The sequence below is a fragment of the Kogia breviceps genome, chromosome 9 (genome assembly GCF_026419965.1).
Source record: "Kogia breviceps isolate mKogBre1 chromosome 9, mKogBre1 haplotype 1, whole genome shotgun sequence".
Classification (NCBI taxonomy): Eukaryota; Metazoa; Chordata; class Mammalia; order Artiodactyla; family Physeteridae; genus Kogia; species Kogia breviceps.
In genome coordinates this window covers 52,330,081-52,348,342 of record NC_081318.1, presented here as the reverse complement: position 1 = coordinate 52,348,342, position 18,262 = coordinate 52,330,081, and the positions used below count along the sequence as shown (strand labels likewise).

General features: G+C 38.2%; 1 protein-coding gene across 1 annotated transcript in view; it reads right to left on the bottom strand.

Moving 5' to 3' along the window:
- Nucleotides 1-18,262, bottom strand: part of ADAM22 (ADAM metallopeptidase domain 22) — a 239,546-nt gene that overhangs the window by 100,023 nt on the left and 121,261 nt on the right. The window contains 1 exon segment of the mRNA XM_067042476.1: nt 11,647-11,713. Within this exon segment, the coding sequence (XP_066898577.1) occupies nt 11,647-11,713 (67 nt within the window).

Sequence of the window (18,262 nt, the reverse complement as noted above, 5' to 3'; positions counted from 1 at the left end):
TATCCATTCATCTGCCGATGGACATTTAGGTTGTTTCCATGTCTTGGCTATTGTGAATAGTGCTGCTATGAACATAGGGGTGCATATATCTTTTCAAATTAAAGCTTTGTCCAGATATATGCCCAGTAGTAGGATTGTTGGATCATATGGTAGATCTATTTTTAATTTTTGGAGGAACCTCCATACTGTTTTCCATAGTAGCTGCACCAATTTACATTCCCACCAGCGTAGTTTTTCTCCCTCTTGTACCACTGTCTCCATTAAGTGTCTAATGTCACTTAATCTCCACATGCCTAAATTTTTAGGAGTTCCTATGGGGATAATCAAGTACACCTACACCTTCCTCCTTTTGTACTTCATAGATGCAATGAAAAGTTTACTATGATAAAACATCAACTGGAAATCTAGTCAATTACTCCCAAACATGGCTGAAATCACCCAAACTTCTCAATACCAAGGTACTAATTCTCTGGTCCTTATTACCTGTTCTTATTTTTATAGTGGCCATTTATTCACCAGAAAATAAGAATTTTTTATAAGTGAAAAAGAAAATAATACTAGTTTGGGACAACACCCAGGGAATAATTTGTGATTTTTTTTGGGGGGGGTGCTTCAAACCAGTTTCAAACTGGTCAAAAACAACATTTCCGCAATTTCCTGCTCAATCATAGTTCACTCTAATTTCAAAAAACTTTCTGACAGTATATTTGTATAAGTCATTATATAATACAAAGATTAGTTCTGTAATTAGAATTAAAATAGGAACAATATTCTATTATAAAATAGTTAATTGGCTCCACATATAGAAATATTATTAGTGCTACTTCAAATGCTTTAAATTTATGGCTGAACATGTCTTTTTAAGTTTATAGATAACATCTTGAATATTAACAGATGAAATAATTCTTTAGATATTTAACTGAAAAAAATCTTACAATGGAAAGAAAATAAAGAGGACTTCCTACTGAAATAGGTTACAGAGCTTAGAAACAGAATTCATGCTGACACCAGCTGTCACATTCCATTTCTCCTTACCCCAGCACTAAGATACCTGACCTGTATAAACTGGTAATGGGCCAATATATTTTCTTCAGGCTACAGAGTCAAGACTACTTGCAATCTTAACAATGCCATTAAGGCAGCTGATGCATTATTCATGATGATGGACCCAAAGCAACCCTGCTTTGGTCCCAAGGGAAAGCAAAATTTACTTAATCTCCAAAGAATTTTTTCCAATAATACAAAGAGAACTAAATCATGAAACCTGAGACCTCCCTGAAACCACACTGATTACAAGATGGCAGAGGAACATATGTCTGCACAAGCCTGCCAGGGGAAAAACGCAGTGTCCAGCTCATCAAAAAGATGTTAAATAGATGACTGGCAGCAGATAAAAAGTAAAGTTAGGAGACATACCTGGAATAACTTGCATGTGAGGAAGAAACAAATATTTTATCAGTTCGTTTATGAGATTTGTGCAGATCTGTTACTCTCTTCCCTGGGTGTGTGTGTGAGGGGAGGGGCGGGGAAGGAAGGGGGACAGGCATTTTGAAGCACCTTGGCAGGGATACAAGAAAATATCTTCTAGTCTTTTGACAGAATGATGACATGTTTCAGCTTCGCTACTCTTGTCCATAAAACTTCACATTTTCTCCACACGCAGACAAATGTACACATAAGCGAACGATGGGCATTAGAATTGAGCCATGTGTTTGCCATGTGCAAGATGGCCACATATTTCATATGGCTACAGTTTAAAAGCCACAGTAATTCCCTCTACTGAACAATACTCAGTCTAACTTCTAAGAAGTACATAGAAGAGCTAAAAATAAACTTCAAGAGAAAACAGTTGAAAAAACTGTATTTCCTTACAAGGCATTTACTTTTCTTTAGGATAATGGAAATTTTATGTTTAGAATAAAAGAGACTCACCTGAACCAAACAGTTACATCTTCAATTCGTGTCTTACTAAAACATCTACTAAGGAAGATATAATTGCAAATGGTAAAATGAAGTGCTGTAATTTAAATATTTGCGTTTCGATTCCTCTGCTACTATAATTTTTGGTTCCACAGAGAGGATAGACTATAGTGGATATTAGCATGAATTCTGGCACCAGGCTGCTTGGCTACAAATTCCTGGGCAAGTTAGTCAAACTTTATGTGCTCAGTTTCCTCATCTGCAAAATGAGGATACCAATGGTACGACTGAGGGATTAAATGACATAAAATATGTAAAACACTTATTAGACTAGTGCCTGGAACATAGTAAGTACCATACAAATGTTTGCTATTTCTCCAACTGCTACCAGTAATTCTACTCTTATTACTCCTCAGTCCAGTTACAAGTGGTGATCCCATCAAAAATATGAACATTATTCAGAGGTAAAGCTTGTACAAAATGGGAAATCCAGGATGGTAAAATGAACACTTATGGGTATAATAATTATTTATTTGCAAAAATTCAAAATTTTGAGAATGATATAAAGTCATTATAGCAAGTCATTATATTTAAAAATTCAGTTAAAGTGAGTGTTTCATTAGCTGAAGAGAACATGCCACCAATAGTCTTAAAGAAGCAAAATGAGTTTGGCTTTTTGAGAAGTGGTTAACTCTTCCAAGTGACTAGCATTAAACCACTAGCAGCTGTTATATGCCTCTAAGATAAGATGTAGCCTTGGAGTTAATAGATAGCAAATGAAAGCCTAGTCTTTCCACAGTACAGTAAGACAGTAACATATGGTAATTATCAATCAATGAAAGCAGCTCACTAGGACTCCCATACATCAACCATCAAATATATGGTTTTTCTTCTATACTTTTGTTCAGCATTTAAAATACTTTATAATACTTTTGTGAGGATATCATGGCTCTTGCAATAGTAATAGAGAAAATTAATGAATCCTCCTTCTGATATAATTCACCACTTAAAAATGAAAGTATTAGGGGCTTCCCTGGTGGCGCAGTGGTTGAGAGTCCGCCTGCCGATGCAGAGGACACGGGTTCGTGCCCCGGTCCGGGAAGATCCCACATGCAGCGGAGCAGCTGGGCCCGTGAGCTATGGCCGCTGAGCCTGAGCGTCGGGAGCCTGTGCTCCGCAACCGGAGAGGCCAAAACAGTGAGAGGCCCGCGTACCGCAAAAAAAAAAAAAAAGAAAGAAAGTACTTAAAAATGGGCAGCAGCTCAAACCCAGAGGACCCAAAGGACAAGGTTTCCTGTGCTGGTCATCTCTAAATTAGAAGATCCTGGAATTGAATCCCAGCATCCCTAAAATTCAATCCAATAATTTTTTATCAAACTACTAGAAGTTTAACCCTATTTGTATATTTATTTTTTAGAAAGTCTAGATCTCATTCTTGTAGGATTCTTATATCCTGAGGTTTAAGAAAAATCATTTATGTCAGTATTTAGGAGCTAATGAAGTCATTAAATATAATAAAATTTAAAACTAGTTTAGCTACAGCTAATAAGTAAATATTTGTGTATAAGGAAAATACATTGATCAATATTTTTTAATCATCCTAATTTTATTACTAGTCATACTGATGTTAAGTCATGGCTAAACTGTTTCAGAGAATGGACTTAAGAAATTTCTCCAAGTCATCTAATTTAAAAATGTGTATATTTGTGGTTAATTTGATTTTTAGTAGTGTAAAAAGATATCATGTCCATAGCTATGACATCTGAAATTTTCGCTCTGGCAAAAGAACCCGTGTGAGGTACCCGCATGCTCATCCCACAACCTGTGTCACCTGCATCTGAAGTTTTCCTTCATCCTGCACCAAAGGTTCTGCTCTCAGAGTTTAGGCTCAGTGCTGTGAGTCCTTAACCTAAATCTCCCAGAAAGTACAGCAGAAGAACACAAATACAGATTCTAACATATGGGTAGTTGCATCTGCCAAACATTCCTATCATTGCCGCAGGAGCCCCTCAAAGAACCAGCTAAAGATCTTTAATTGGGGCTTCCCTGGTGGCGCAGTGGTTAAGAATCCATCTGCCAATGCACGGGACACAGGCTTGAGCCATGGTTTGGGAAGATAACACATGCCACAGAGCAACTAAGCCTGGGCACTGCAACTACTGAGCCCACATGCCACAACTACTGAAGCCTGCATGCCTAGAGCCCATGCTCCGCAACAGAAGCCACCGCAATGAGAAGCCTGCGCACTGCAACGAAGAGTAACCCTCGCTCTCCCCAACGAGAGGAAGCTGGCATGTAGCAACGAAAACCCAATGCAGCCATAAATAAATAAATAATAATTTTTTTTAAAAGACACCTTAAGAAACATTATTCTTTTAACACATTGTGTACATTTGAAGTATTCAAGTATTGAGAATTACGGTCCTCATGAAGAAATCTAGAAAACAGTATGAGAAAGTGTGAATACAATTCAAGATCACAAGCAATTTTCTATGGATGCTTTTTAGGTTTATAGAAGCTAGAAAGTTAGCATGAGCCAGTAAGGTATCTGTTGTCCTGACAGTCAGCATACATAAATTTTTCTAAGTGATTTCTTATAGCTGTCCTCTACTAGTATTTTTTGCTGTTATTGACACATTCATTGTGAGAGACAAAAAAATTAAGCTGGGATTTAAAAAAAAAAAAGGTATATCTTTTTTTAAGAAAATAGAATTGAAATGGAAATCTGACTTAGAAAAATGAATGCAAAAGGAATTTGTATTCCTAGAGAGTCTACTGGTAGCACAAGCACCTGCTGGGAGATGATACTGTGCTGAGCTAAAAATCTTTCATGGACCTCCAACCTCAGGGAGGGGAGATGGATGTGACCACCAGGAGGAAAACTAACTTGTAAAAAACACTCAGGCTTTCTACTTGCTTCTGTATCAACACCCCTGATACTCTGTTTCCAGAAGTGACTGTGGCCATTTCAGTTTGCCTAACCAATATTTTTTAAGGAAAATTACACCACCATTCCATCAGAGTAAAAGGTTCTCTAGAGTCACAATAACCTCTCCCACCCATTAAGCAGATACTTTGTCCCCTGACACCTGCTCTCCAGCACATAACACTCTCTCCAATTCCTTCACCCATTTCCAGACTTCAACCTTGACCCTTTGCTTTTGCCTTCTTATCCATCTTCTTACTGTCACTATGGACATAATTAAGACTTTGAGACAATGATCCTTGAGTGCACTCAATTCAATTAAGTGATGGGTAGTAACCAGTTAAGTGCCAGTCAAACGTCAGTACTGGAAAATGTGTGTCTCTACATGTCCATCCTTAATGATTGGTATCCTGATTCAAGGACAAGTTGGGAGTGCTCACGTACAGTTTAGAAATAATTTAAACTAATAAAAAGACACTCAGCAGCTATTACTTTTGATTATTATCATAACAGATCAAATAATTTAACCAAAAAAACACTATCAGAACTAATAATATTGATGACTGGTCATGATCTTTCATTGGTAAAAATACAATTAATCATATCCGTACCAAGATGTCTAGTTTTACTTTTTGACTCCAAGGAAATCCACTTCCTCCCCCATCCATACATATCTAGAGGATTTACCATTCCTCTCCTAGTGTTCTAAAACTCCTACTATGGCTATTTTCCTGAGATATGAAAAATAAAACAGACTTTGTACTAGACTGTGTCTTTACCATTTTTGCCCAAGGCAACTAACGTTATCAAAAAGCTACCCAACTGCATAACCAAATTTAAGAGGGATACCTAAAGGTTCTTCACTTAGACCACGATTTCAGTTTAAAGAGAAGACTATAAAGGAGTAATTGTTAGGGACCTCCAAAAAATGAGATATGTATATAATAAGTCTACGTAAAATACCTATCAATTTGTACAGCTATCCTATTTTACATACTGTAGAATATATATAGATAATATGGTATAAGAGTCAGCTCTGGAGTTAGATAACCTAAATTCAAACTGCAGCTCTACCCCTCCTTACTGTGCTACTTTCAGCAAGTTATGTAACCTCTCTATACCTCAGTTTCCTGTCAAGTGGGATAATAGTTATATTTATAATCAGAGGTTGTTTTGAGTATTGAATATATGTAAATTCATACACCTGTCACATCATGAACAATAAATGTTAGTGATTACTATTATTAGGATTATAATACTGATTAACCAGAGCCTGTATAATGGGAGACTTAGACTGACCAGCATATTGGCAGTTGTCAGCTTCAAGATAAAAAAGTTAGCTAACAATAAAACAGCAAACTGCATGGTTTAGACTCATTCGCTGCTACTCATCAATTTCAGTTTCCTTTGCCTTAGGAAGCCAGAACCATAGTTGGCCACAATCAAAATAAAAAGATTCTGTTCCCAGGGTATTCTGATTAATATAGGTTTTATGTTTAAATTCTTCTTAAAGTTTATGTCAAACATACAAAAGTTTCTCCCTAAACTAAGAGGCAAATTTCAAATTTAATTTTTAAATGAGTTGGAAATAAATGAAGAGAAAGATGATATTAATATGTTTTATTAAAGGAACAAATAAAAAGTATCATGCTTTTTCTGCTTAAAGCCTTTCTTTGTAAACTTCGGGTAAAAAAAAATGGCTTAGATAGAACTTCAAGATCAGGATTATTGGGCTTCCCTGGTGGCGCAGTGGTTGAGAGTCCGCCTGCCGATGCAGGGCACACGGGTTTGTGCCCCGGTCCGCGAAGATCCCACATGCCGCGGAGCGGCTGGGCCCGTGAGCCAGGGCCGCTAAGCCTAAGCGTCCGGAGCCTGTGCTCTACAACGGGAGAGGCCACAGCAGTGAGAGGCCCGCGTACGGCAAAAAAACCCCAAAAAAACCGCATCAGGATTATACACCTCTATGATCGGAATAAAATGACCTTCCATGAGACATAGAATGTCTTGCAGATAATACAAATCATTATCTTAAGGAAAGATCACTAAAATATATTTCCTTTTACTGTAAATATAAAATTGCAATCAAGAGCAAAATCCAGACTGTGAGAGACTGTATAGGATAAACAACCTGATTTCTTCAACAAATATCAATACATTGTAAGGAAGAATAAAAAGAGAAGATAAGCAGAAACCAATGGATTAAAGGAGACTTTTAAAAACTTAGTAAAAAAAAATCCTAAACACACAAAACTAAACTCTAGGACACACTTGGGTGATAAAACTATAAACAAAAGTAAGGAAAAAATAACCACAAAAGTCAGGATAGTGTTTACATGTCTTACAAGAGGAGGAGGGAGGGACCTGGGCTTGGGAAGCAGCACATGGAAAAGTGGGCCAAGGTCTATTTCTTAAACTGGATAGTGGTTATCGGGTGTTCGCCCTTTAGTCATTTTTGTGTCAGTGTTATATTTTACAATTAAAAAGATTTTAAAAATAAAATTGCAATCTAAAAGATTCACCAAAGTAGCTATTAAGTATTTTTTTCATGAAAATGTCTTCCTTTTCCCACATACATATTCACACCCTTAAATCAAATGCATTGCACCTGAATTTTCACAAATAAAGGTTCCATGACACCTGAGCAGAGTCATTTACCAGACTGCTTTCTAGCCATTGTTTAAATCAGACTTGATAATTATTTTGATTTTAATTTTGCATCCTCAAGATCAATATGATTGGGCTTCCCTGGTGGTGCAGTGGTTGAGAATCCACCTGCCAGTGCAGGGGACACGGGTTCGAGCCCTGGTCCGGGAAGATCCCACATGCCGCGGAGCAACTAAGTTGTGGCCCACGCACCACAACTACTGAACCTGTGCTCTAGAGCCCATGAGCCACAACTACCAAGCCTGTGTGCCACAACTACTGAAGCCCGGGTGCCTAAAGCCCATGCTCTGCAACAAGAGAAGCCACTGCAGTGAGAAGCCCACACACCACAACAGAGTAGCCCCCCACTCGCCCCAACTAGAGAAAAGCCTGTGCACAGCCACAAAGACCCAACACAGCCAAAAATAAATAAATAAAATGAATAAATTTATATGAAAAAAAGATCAATATGATTATGTTTGTGCCAACTGACAAAAACAAAAAGTTCTTACCTACAGTTTTGCTTTGATCCCATATACCCTTTCAAACACTTCAATGCCAGGAGAAAAGCCAATTTAGAAAAAAATTCATAGGCCTCTTAGGGAAGGTGTTATGGGCTGAATTTTATATTGTATTCCCCTGAAATTCGTGTGTTGAAGTCCTAACCCCTAGTACCTCAGATTATAACTATATTTGGAGATAAAGTTTTTCAAGAGGTAATTAAGTTAAAGTGAGGTCATTAGGGTGGGCCCTGATCCAATATGACTGGACTGGTGTTCTGCTAAGAAGAAATTAGGATACAGATACACACAGAGAGAAGATCATGTGAAGACACAGAGAGAAGACAGCCATCTGTAAGCCAAAGAGAGAGGCTTAAAGAAACCAACCCTGCTGACACCTTGATCTTGGTCTTCTAGCCTCCAGAACCGTGAGAAAATAAAATAAATTTCTCTGTTCAAGCCACCCTGTCTATGGGACTTTGTTATGGCAGCCCTAGCAAACTAATGTAGAAGGTAAAAGAGGAATAAAATATTCTGGTTTTTTTTAAGTAGTAGAGAGAAGAAAAAGAAAAATATGAAGTTATAATTTTACAGTTTTACTCGACTCATAATGTGTAGTAAAAAGAAAAACTTAAGAAAATTCTGAGTCATTAATAAAGAATGGAGATCTAACAGACTCCATGTAAAAAGAAACACCCAAAGAGCTAAGCACAGAGGGCAAGACATGAGGAAACCAGCAGGAAAATAACTGGCTACTTTTTTTTTTTTTTTTTTTTTTTTTTTTTTTTGCGGTACGCGGGCCTCTCACTGTTGTGGCCTCTCCCGTTGCGGAGCACAGGCTCCGGACGCACAGGCTCAGCGGCCATGGCTCACGGGCCCAGCTGCTCCGCTGCATGTGGGATCTTCCGGGACCGGGGCACGGACACGTGTCCCCTGCATCGGCAGGCGGACTCTCAACCACTGCGCCACCAGGGAAGCCCCAAAGTGGTTTTCTTAATGGGAGAAATTCCTCTGGCTCTAGGGTTTGGATGAAGTTTGGATTTACATTTCCCTGGTTGGATAGGCTTGGGAGTTAGGCAAACCATCAAGGAAGAAAATGCAATTCTCAGGCTGGAAAATCAGCAGTGGTTGTGTGGTGAAGTCCGTGTTCTGGGTGTTATATATACCCATGGAGCTTAATGATCTGAGTGAACTATGCTTTGTTGATTAATATAAGTTTCCTTCAAAGGGATACTACTGTAGAGACAGCAGATAGCTATTGCTGGATCCACCCTCCAAACCTCCATGCTTATATTTGCATTTCATCATTCCACTGACAGACGTAAACGGAAATAAATAGTGAACTGCCTGTTTCCTCTCTTCTCTAATTTAGCAAAGGAATAAGATACACTCTGCATTCCAAAATGCATCATACAAAATAGAAAATGAAATCAAATAAACAAGGATCAGATTAAAAGGAGTCCAGAGAGATTCTAAATCTAGTTAAATATTTTTTCCAACTGTAAGCAAAATGGCTCCATTTTCTTATGTCATACTAAGAAGAATCCTAATATGCTTTCTGATGTAACACAGTGATATAAATCAATCAAACATTCAATTAGTCAGTTTTCAAATAAGTTTAAAATAACTTTATAGAGGGATTGGCATAATTATTATATCTAGATCACTTGTAAAAATTAACAGATTTTGCTTTAAGTGTTTATCATTTAGAGATATATAGATGTGTGAAGATTTATTTCCTGGAAAAAATGTCCCAATGTCTGGAATTTGCTTTTGTAGAGGAACAAACTTTGCCAGCCCAAAATGTCTCTTTGGCATATGGATTATTTGGAGCTGAAAATAGTCAAGACCCCAAAAGACTCAGGAAGAAACTTGGAACTTTCCTAAAACTACCCAGAGTGTGGTTAGAGGACCTGTTCCAGGAAGGGAGCCAGCACCACAGACGACTACAGGATGAACTAGGTGTGTAGACAGGGAGGAACCTAGCAAAGTCTGTTGCTAAAACTCCTCTCTGTGTCCCATTGTCTCTGTGGCCCAGCAAACATCTGGTTACCAAACATTTGCTTTTCCATCTCCATGTGAATTGCCTTCCCCCTCTTTGAGGTCCCAAACCACTACCCTCAACATCTTTTGTCTTTAGCTGAAGATGATATTTAAGGTGAGGGTTTCAGCCTTTTTGGCGAATTACGCAGCTCTTGGTCTCTCCCATGTATACATGTTATCAAACTTTTGTTTGAGTTTTGTCCTGTTAATTTGTCTCACGTATATTTAATTCACAGAGCAGCTAGAAGAACCTAGAAGGGTAGAGAAAAATTTCTTCCTCCTGACACTTTAAAATACTACACACACGTAGAGAGTGAAAAGATTATCAAAATGTTTATAACTTTGATGCTGGATAATGGGTATGTAGGAGTTAATTGCAGTATTCTTTTTACCTCTGTATATGTTTGAGATGTTCCGTAATAAAAAGTTTTCTTTTTTTAGTTAACATATAATTGCAAAATACAATCCCCTTCACTTGTCACTGGACTAGGACAATGTAATTTATTTTGGTTATTGATAACAGAGTTTAATTTAAATAAAAAGCTTTGTTACAGTAATACATTTAAATCGAAAAGCAGCAGATATAAGTTTAAAGGAAAGTAACTTTAGAAAATGTTTACTGTATAATGTTTACTGTTAAAAAGCAAGATACAATATTGTAAATATGTATGATACCAACTGTGTAACCTATGAAAATATAAATACATGCACAGGACAAAAAAAATACTAGAAGGAAATACAACAAAATAAAAACAAAGTTTATCTGTCAGTGATGAGTTTATGGATGATTTTTCCTTTTTTGATACAATTTTCTCCACTAACAAGTTCTCTAAAATGAGTATAAATTAAATTAGTAATCAGAAAAAGAAAGCAAATATACATATTTGCTTTCTTTAAATATATATATATATATATATATATATATATGGCATTATAATTCTGATAAGGCAGAATAGATAGTCTGAATGCTGTTCAGAAGAAAATAAACACTAAGCTAAAACTCTTTATACTAAACATCAGTTCTAAAGAAACTCTTGGGTGGGGTTTGGTCTCATATGTCTCAGACAACATCATCACTGATATGAAAGACACATACATTCTTATGCCTATAACTGGAGAAATTATTTTTTTTTGTATGTAATCTTTTTCAGAACTTACCTGACAAGAACCAATATCTTGAGATTTGTCTCCAGGGTTTTAAAACTCCCTGGGACATCCCTGTTGACATAATAAGTTCATAATTTTACCAGAGAAATCTTTCCAAAATGAATGCAAAGCCAGGCACCTATCCTGGACCCAAGATTTCACCTCTTGATTCTCAGCGCTAACCTTAAAAGCAAATTTCAGAAATTATTTTCTGTGACATAATCTATAAGAGAACTACTTGCAGTAATATTAATCCCACAAAGCATAACTCCAACAATTCCGGTAGTACAGTAAGAATTCATTTTCTGGTAACTAAAGTTTTTTCCCTAAGTCAGTGACACCCTCTCTTGATAAATTCTGAAATATAAAAACCCCAAAACTATATGGGAAGTATCACTGAAGATTAAAATCATAATCAGTACTTAAAAGATTCTCAAAAGTTTCCCCCAAGAGAAAAATTTTACTTACTTTCACTTCCACAGTCTTCCCTCCATGTTCAATGTGTCTCTCCACGTATTCAGAGGACAGCAAATCACTGCAACAGAAAGAAATGATGATGAAAGAGGACCTTGAAAATCACCATTAAGTTTACAACATTTCAGCTTGAATGATTCTTTTTTTGTTTTGTTTTATAAATTTATTTATTTTATTTATTTATTTTTGGCTGTGTTGGGTCTTCATTGCTGGGCACCGGCTTTCTCTAGTTGCCGTGAGCGGGGGCTACTCTCTTGCAGTGGGCGGGCTTCTCACTGCGGTGGTTTCTCTTGTTGTAGAACACGGGCTCTAGATGCATGGGCTCAGTAGTTGTGGCTCGCGGGCTCTAGAATGCAGGCTCAGTAGCTGTGGCACATGGACTTAGTTGCTCCACAGCATATGGGATCTTCCCGGACAAGGGCTCGAACCCGTGTCCCCTACATTGGCAGGCGGATTCTTAACCACTGTGCCACCAGGGAAGCCCAGCTTGAATGATTATTTAATCCAGATTTTAAAACAAAAATAAAACTTTATAGGTCTCTCTCTCTCTCTCTCTCTCTCTCTCTCTCTCTCTCTCTCTCTCTCTCTTTCTCACACACACACACACACACACACACACACACACACATACTCACACACAGCCTAGTACTTGTAAAAGGATATGAGGCTAAACTGACTAAATCACCTGTCACCCCATTGCTTAACAGAGCTAGTTCCACCGATCTAGTTCAGCAATTCTAGGAAACTACCATTATTTTTAAGACATCTTATTCTTCCCTTTTTTATTTTAGCTTTTTTGTGTGTGAAGATTTTAATTTAAGTTTTTATTATACCTTACATCCTTCTTTGCTGTTTCTCTCCCCTAACCTTTGAATAGTGGGGTACTCCTAGGAGACTTAGTCTCCCCACATTCCTTGGTGCTCTTTTCCTATCTCATGTCTTTAAGTATTAAGATGTTGTCAATTTCTAAATATATATTTCCAATTCAGACCTTTTCTCAAACTGTAGATGTAACTGCCTACTGGACATCACTGCTTAAATATCTAATAGGCATCTCAAACTTAACATGCCAAGGCTGAATTCTCTGACCCTCACCCATTCCCTACCACCTGCTCAGCCCACAGCCTTCCACAACAGCTAACATCAACACCATCATTTCAACTGCTTTGCCCAAAACTTTGAAATTATTGACTCTTCTCACACCCCACATCCTTGCTTTAGCTTTTTATCAAACACTTTTGATTTACTACCATACTTTACCATTTCTCATATGTTACGTGTGATATTTTATCTAACAAAATATTAGTTTCCCCCACAAAAAAATTAAACAGAGGCAGCGAAAGTTAGAAGAAATGAAAAACAATATACTTTCAGCATTTTAAAATAACCTTTTTTGAAATCTCTCCTAAACAACCACCACCTTCTTGTATAATTTTTAAATGTTTACATCATCTTAAATATACTTCTTTTTAATTCTATATAAGAGAAAAAAATTTCCCCTTTAACAGAGACACCTCAAGGCACAACTCCAATAAACAGTCCTAAAGTCTTTAATTTTTTTTTTTTTTTTTTTTTGCGGTACGCAGGCCGCTCACTGTTGTGGTCTCTCCCGTTGCGGAGCACAGGGTCCGGACGCGCAGGCTCAGCGGCCGTGGCTCACGGGCCCAGCCGCTCCGCAGCATGTGGGATCTTCCCGGACCAGGGCACAAACCCGTGTCCCCTGCATCGGCAGGCGGACTCTCAACCACTGCGCCACCAGGGAGGCCCCTCCTTAAATTTTTAAAGCAGTAAAATGTAGATAAAATTCACATTAATAAATAAAAATATAAATTCCTAAATCTACTCCTCTGTTACTAAACATTCACCCAACTAAAAAACTGTTTTTCACAGTGCTCTGAAGGTCATCATCCAAAATTGTCCCAATCATTAAAAAAGGTGAATTTCTAAGCACAAGAGCTACCATGATAAGCACTATGCCCACAGTTGCTTGGAATGTAAACAGAAAGATCAAACACGCATTACATTAATGCAGGCACGAGAGTCAGTTTCTTATAGTATCTGATGCTTACATTTCTATCTAGGTAACCTATAATTATAGTCTAAGTCCTTGTTTCATTTGTCTTTGGAATACATTTTCCTATTGACTTTATGGGGGAAACAGCTAGAATGCTCTAAGCTGCAAGCTGTAGAAAACACAACTAAAAGTGGCTTAAACAATCATGACATTGATATCATTTCTTGTTAGAAATTCCAGGGCAGGTGTGATGTGAATTTGCTTCTGCAACTCTTCAATTCTGGTAGGTGAATACATTTAAAGTTTATAAAATATAGGCAAAACACTTTTTAAGATGTTTTAAGTATAGATAAGTAGCTACTAAGTAAAATTTTGTTAGATGTGGGCAGAATGCATAAGATTTATAAAGCATAAGTAAGAAGATCATGTGTGTATCTCACATTGATAGAAAGGGATGGATGACCAAAAGATACATAACATTTTTAAGGCACCTGGGTAATAAGTGTTCCTGATATAACAAATATATAAAAGACACTATATATTCAAGATACGCTTATACATAAACAGTTAATATTTATGAGGTCTTATTTCAACCACCTATTGGTAACACCCAGGATTTCTCAACTTCCTCAATACTGACATTTCAGGCCAGATAATTATTTGCCTTGGGGAGTATCTTATGCATTGTCACATGATTAGCAGCATCCATGACCTCCTCCCACTAGATGCCACATCACACACACACACACACACACACACACACACACACACACACACACACACACACACACACCAGCCATGACAATCACAAACGTCTCCAGACATTGCCAAATGTACACTGGGGGGTAAAACTGCCCTGGTTAAGAACTGCTACTGACACCCATTCCTGCCCCATGTTTTCTCTGAACCAACAGAATTCATGGTTGTTCATCAAGCTAGTTGGCAGGCTGCAGCTCCTGACCAAGCATACTTGTCCCTGTGCCTCTCAGATACAGCACGTGGGTGTCATTAGCTCAGGCCACCTTGCATCTGTGGAGCTTGCCCAAACCTCATCTCTGGCCCTTGTAACTACATATCAGCAGGGAAGGCAGATGCAGCAGAGAGAGAAGCAGATCCTAAGAATACAGTGTACCCCAGTACACATTAGCTGGACTGGTCCTTCCACCCCACTCACACCCTATCCTAAGCGTGCTAACCTACCCTTTTCTTTCCTCTTGCTTCTCACTGTGTGCTTTAATTTGAGTTAGCAAATCATGAGATTTGAGGATTTTAATTTGGTCTGTGAGGGCTTGCTGTTTGTACCTTTACTTCTAGGATAGCTTGCTAGCTAGTATACTTGTAGGCAACCATTGCAGCAGAGTAATTTTCCACTGGACATCACAGCGGTTCCAGGGCTGGTTCATGTGGTAGCTCAGCACCATTAATGAGACCAGGAGTATGTCCGTCCTTCTGCTCTGCCATCAGAATGGTGGGTGACGTGTACTTGTAACTGACTGGCTCCTCTCATGACCCTAACATGGCTGCTGCAGATCTAAGCATCTCACGCAGGTAAAGATATCCCAAGGTAAAAAAGCCTTGTATTTCTTTACAAGAGTCAGCAAACTCTTCACAAAAAGCCTCTAGCATTCATCTTCTCAAGTATGTTTTGCCAGGATGACATTACTTGGCCCTGCCAAAGCCAGTCTTTTGACAAGGACATTTGTCTCTGAACAATCAAGATTCTCCTCCCCCTCTCCCTCCTCCTCCCATGAACATCATGACTACTCAGAGAGAGGTGAACAACACTATAGGGTGGAGAGAATAGCTGTTGTATAGCCAACAGACAGCTGTCTTTTTTTTTAAATATAATTTTTATCATGAGTATGTTGGATACTTCACCAATTTCCAAAGGTTTCGAACAAAACAGTGAAGCTTCATGGTCAAGATCTGCTGAAGCAAAACCTGTCATTGCTCCACCATCCACATCCCACTCTTTTTTTTTTTTTTTTTTTTTTTTTTTTGCGGTACGCGGGCCTCTCACTGCTGTGGCCTCTCGCGTTGCCTAGCACGGGTTCCGGACGCGCAGGCTCAGCGGCCATGGCTCACGGGCCCAGCCGCTCCGCGGCATGTGGGATCTTCCCGGATCGGGGAACCAACCCGTGTCCCCTGCATCGGCAGGCAGACTCTCAACCACTGTGCCACCAGGGAAGCCCCACATCTCACTCTTTATCCAAGACCATACTCCCAACAGGAGAGGTACCAGAAAGATGTCTGCAAAAAACTGTCCCCTAACCTTGCTATCAGTCTCCAACAACTTATCCAGGAGTGAGAGAGAAAAATTACCCTACAGAGTCAGTGTTTATTAGCAGAGCCAGCCAGATTCCCTCTCTTGGAAATCTGAACTAGTAAATTAAGAAAAAAAAAAAAAAAATCATTCAGTGGATGATGGAAAGAGAAACAGAAAGTCAAAAATAAGCAGTCACTTGAGAGAAACTGGGCTGCGCCAGTGTTGAATCCTGTTACCCAAAAAGTGGTTCCTCTCTTGGTGGATCTCAAGCCAAAAGACACAACCAAGCCAAAGAGAGGGAGAAGGAAGAATTTATTACTTGCAGCAAGTAAGGAGAACACCAGGGATCTTTCCCAAAGCAGTGTCTCCCCCAAGAGCAAACCTGGGTAAGTTTTAAGCTAAGGTTACATGCATATTCATGAAAGGGCTTGAGGTGAAGAAAATTCAGCATAGAATTGGGGCAATGGTCAACAGAGTCCACACTTTAGTTGATTGAAGTCATGAGGGTCAGAAAAGGTCAACATCATCATTCCTTAGGTTCCATTCGATCTGGTGGTTGAGTGCTCAACTCAAAACAGCTCAAGAAAGTGCTTGAGGCTAATCTTTACCACTCAAACAGAACTAGGAGTCTTTACAACTGATTTATTATGTTTGCTATTGTTTTCTCTTGCCTGAAAACAGTTTACTCTTTGTTCTCTTAAGATCATTATTACTGAGATCTATTCAAGGGTAAGCACTACAGGCCAGGCTTAGATCATAAATGGCTTCTATGTCAAAAACCTATATCTAGTCTTTTCCTCCAGCCCAGCCCTGATGTTGGATACCTTTCTCCTTCACTGCCCTATGAGTAAACCCCCATTACTGGAGCCAGCAGTAGTGAGATCAAAAAGGGGGAGGAATTGTATAGTAGTAGAAGTAATAATAATAACAATAATATTTTTTTAAAAAAAAACAGCTTTTGATTCTTCCAGGTATTCAAATTTCAAGGGAATATTTTTCTTTGAATTATAAAATCTAGGAATTAAGAGAGTATGAGTCACCACATGAATGTAATTACAGCAAAGAAAAGCCTCTGCTCAGGAATTATGCAGCTATTTCAATCAAGCCTCTATAGCTACAAGTATTGCTGGAAAGGGCTGTCTGTAATTTAAATCAAAAACAGCCCATGCAATTTTTGGTTTTGTTTGCGGTATTGTGGAAGTCTGCTAAGTATTGTTATTTTAATTATTGGGCTGAAAAACCTTCTATTTAAAATGTCATTTTTTGCAGTCGTAGAGAATGGATTGAGGACACGGGGAGGGGGAAGGGTAAGCTGGGACTAAGTCAGAGGGTGGCATTGACATATATACACTACCAAATGTAAAATAGATAGCTAGTGGGAAGGAGCTGCATAGCACAGGGAGATCAGTTCAGTGCTTTGTGACCACCTAGAGGGGTAGGATAGGGAAGGCGGAAGGGAGACGCAAGAGGGAGGAGATATGGGGATATATGTATATGTATAGATAATTCACTTTGTTATACAGCAGAAACTAACACAACACTGTAAAGCAATTATACTCCAATAAAGATGTGTAAAAAAAAAAAGTCATTTTTTCTTCTACTGAAGCATAAAATCCTTACTACCACCAACTTAGAACCTCAGTAAAAAATTTTGAAGCCTCCTAAAGTAGAGGTAATCAAAATTACCTTAAGTTCTATTTTTTTTTAAGATCATTGTTTATCATTAAGTAGGAATCTACTAAATTTTAAGTGTGGGAAAATGAAGGATCTTCTTAAAACATGGGAAATTTTATCTGACCGGGTAGAATTTGCTTCCTGTTAACAGCTAACTCAAAACTAATGTGTGAATGCTTCTTTGTGAATTTTGAAAGATGGAAGTGAAAATCATTTTCAGTCAAATTCTAAACCCGCTCATTTTCTAAAGGAAATAAGGAGATGTTTTAAAAATCAGAAATGCATTCTGAGGCCCCTTTTTTAAAATTTATTTGCATGCCATAATATGCCTGGAATAAGCAAAACAAATACAATGTAAACATTTTCAGTCATAATAATTATTATCCTTTGTCTATCGTGCAACTGAATCAGAGGCAGCTGGTATAGTACAAAGGTTTTGGAATTCAAAAGCAAATATTCTGACTTCCTATCCAAACGCTGCCATTTACTAACTATGTGACCTTGGCCAAGTTATTTAATCTTTATGAACACAATTTGCCCATATCTAAAATGAAGATAAAAATTTCTGTATAAAGTTGGTATGGTATTAAATCAGAACATATGTGAAAGGCCTCCCAAATCCTGATTTCAATTATCCCACTCCTTATTCATCATCT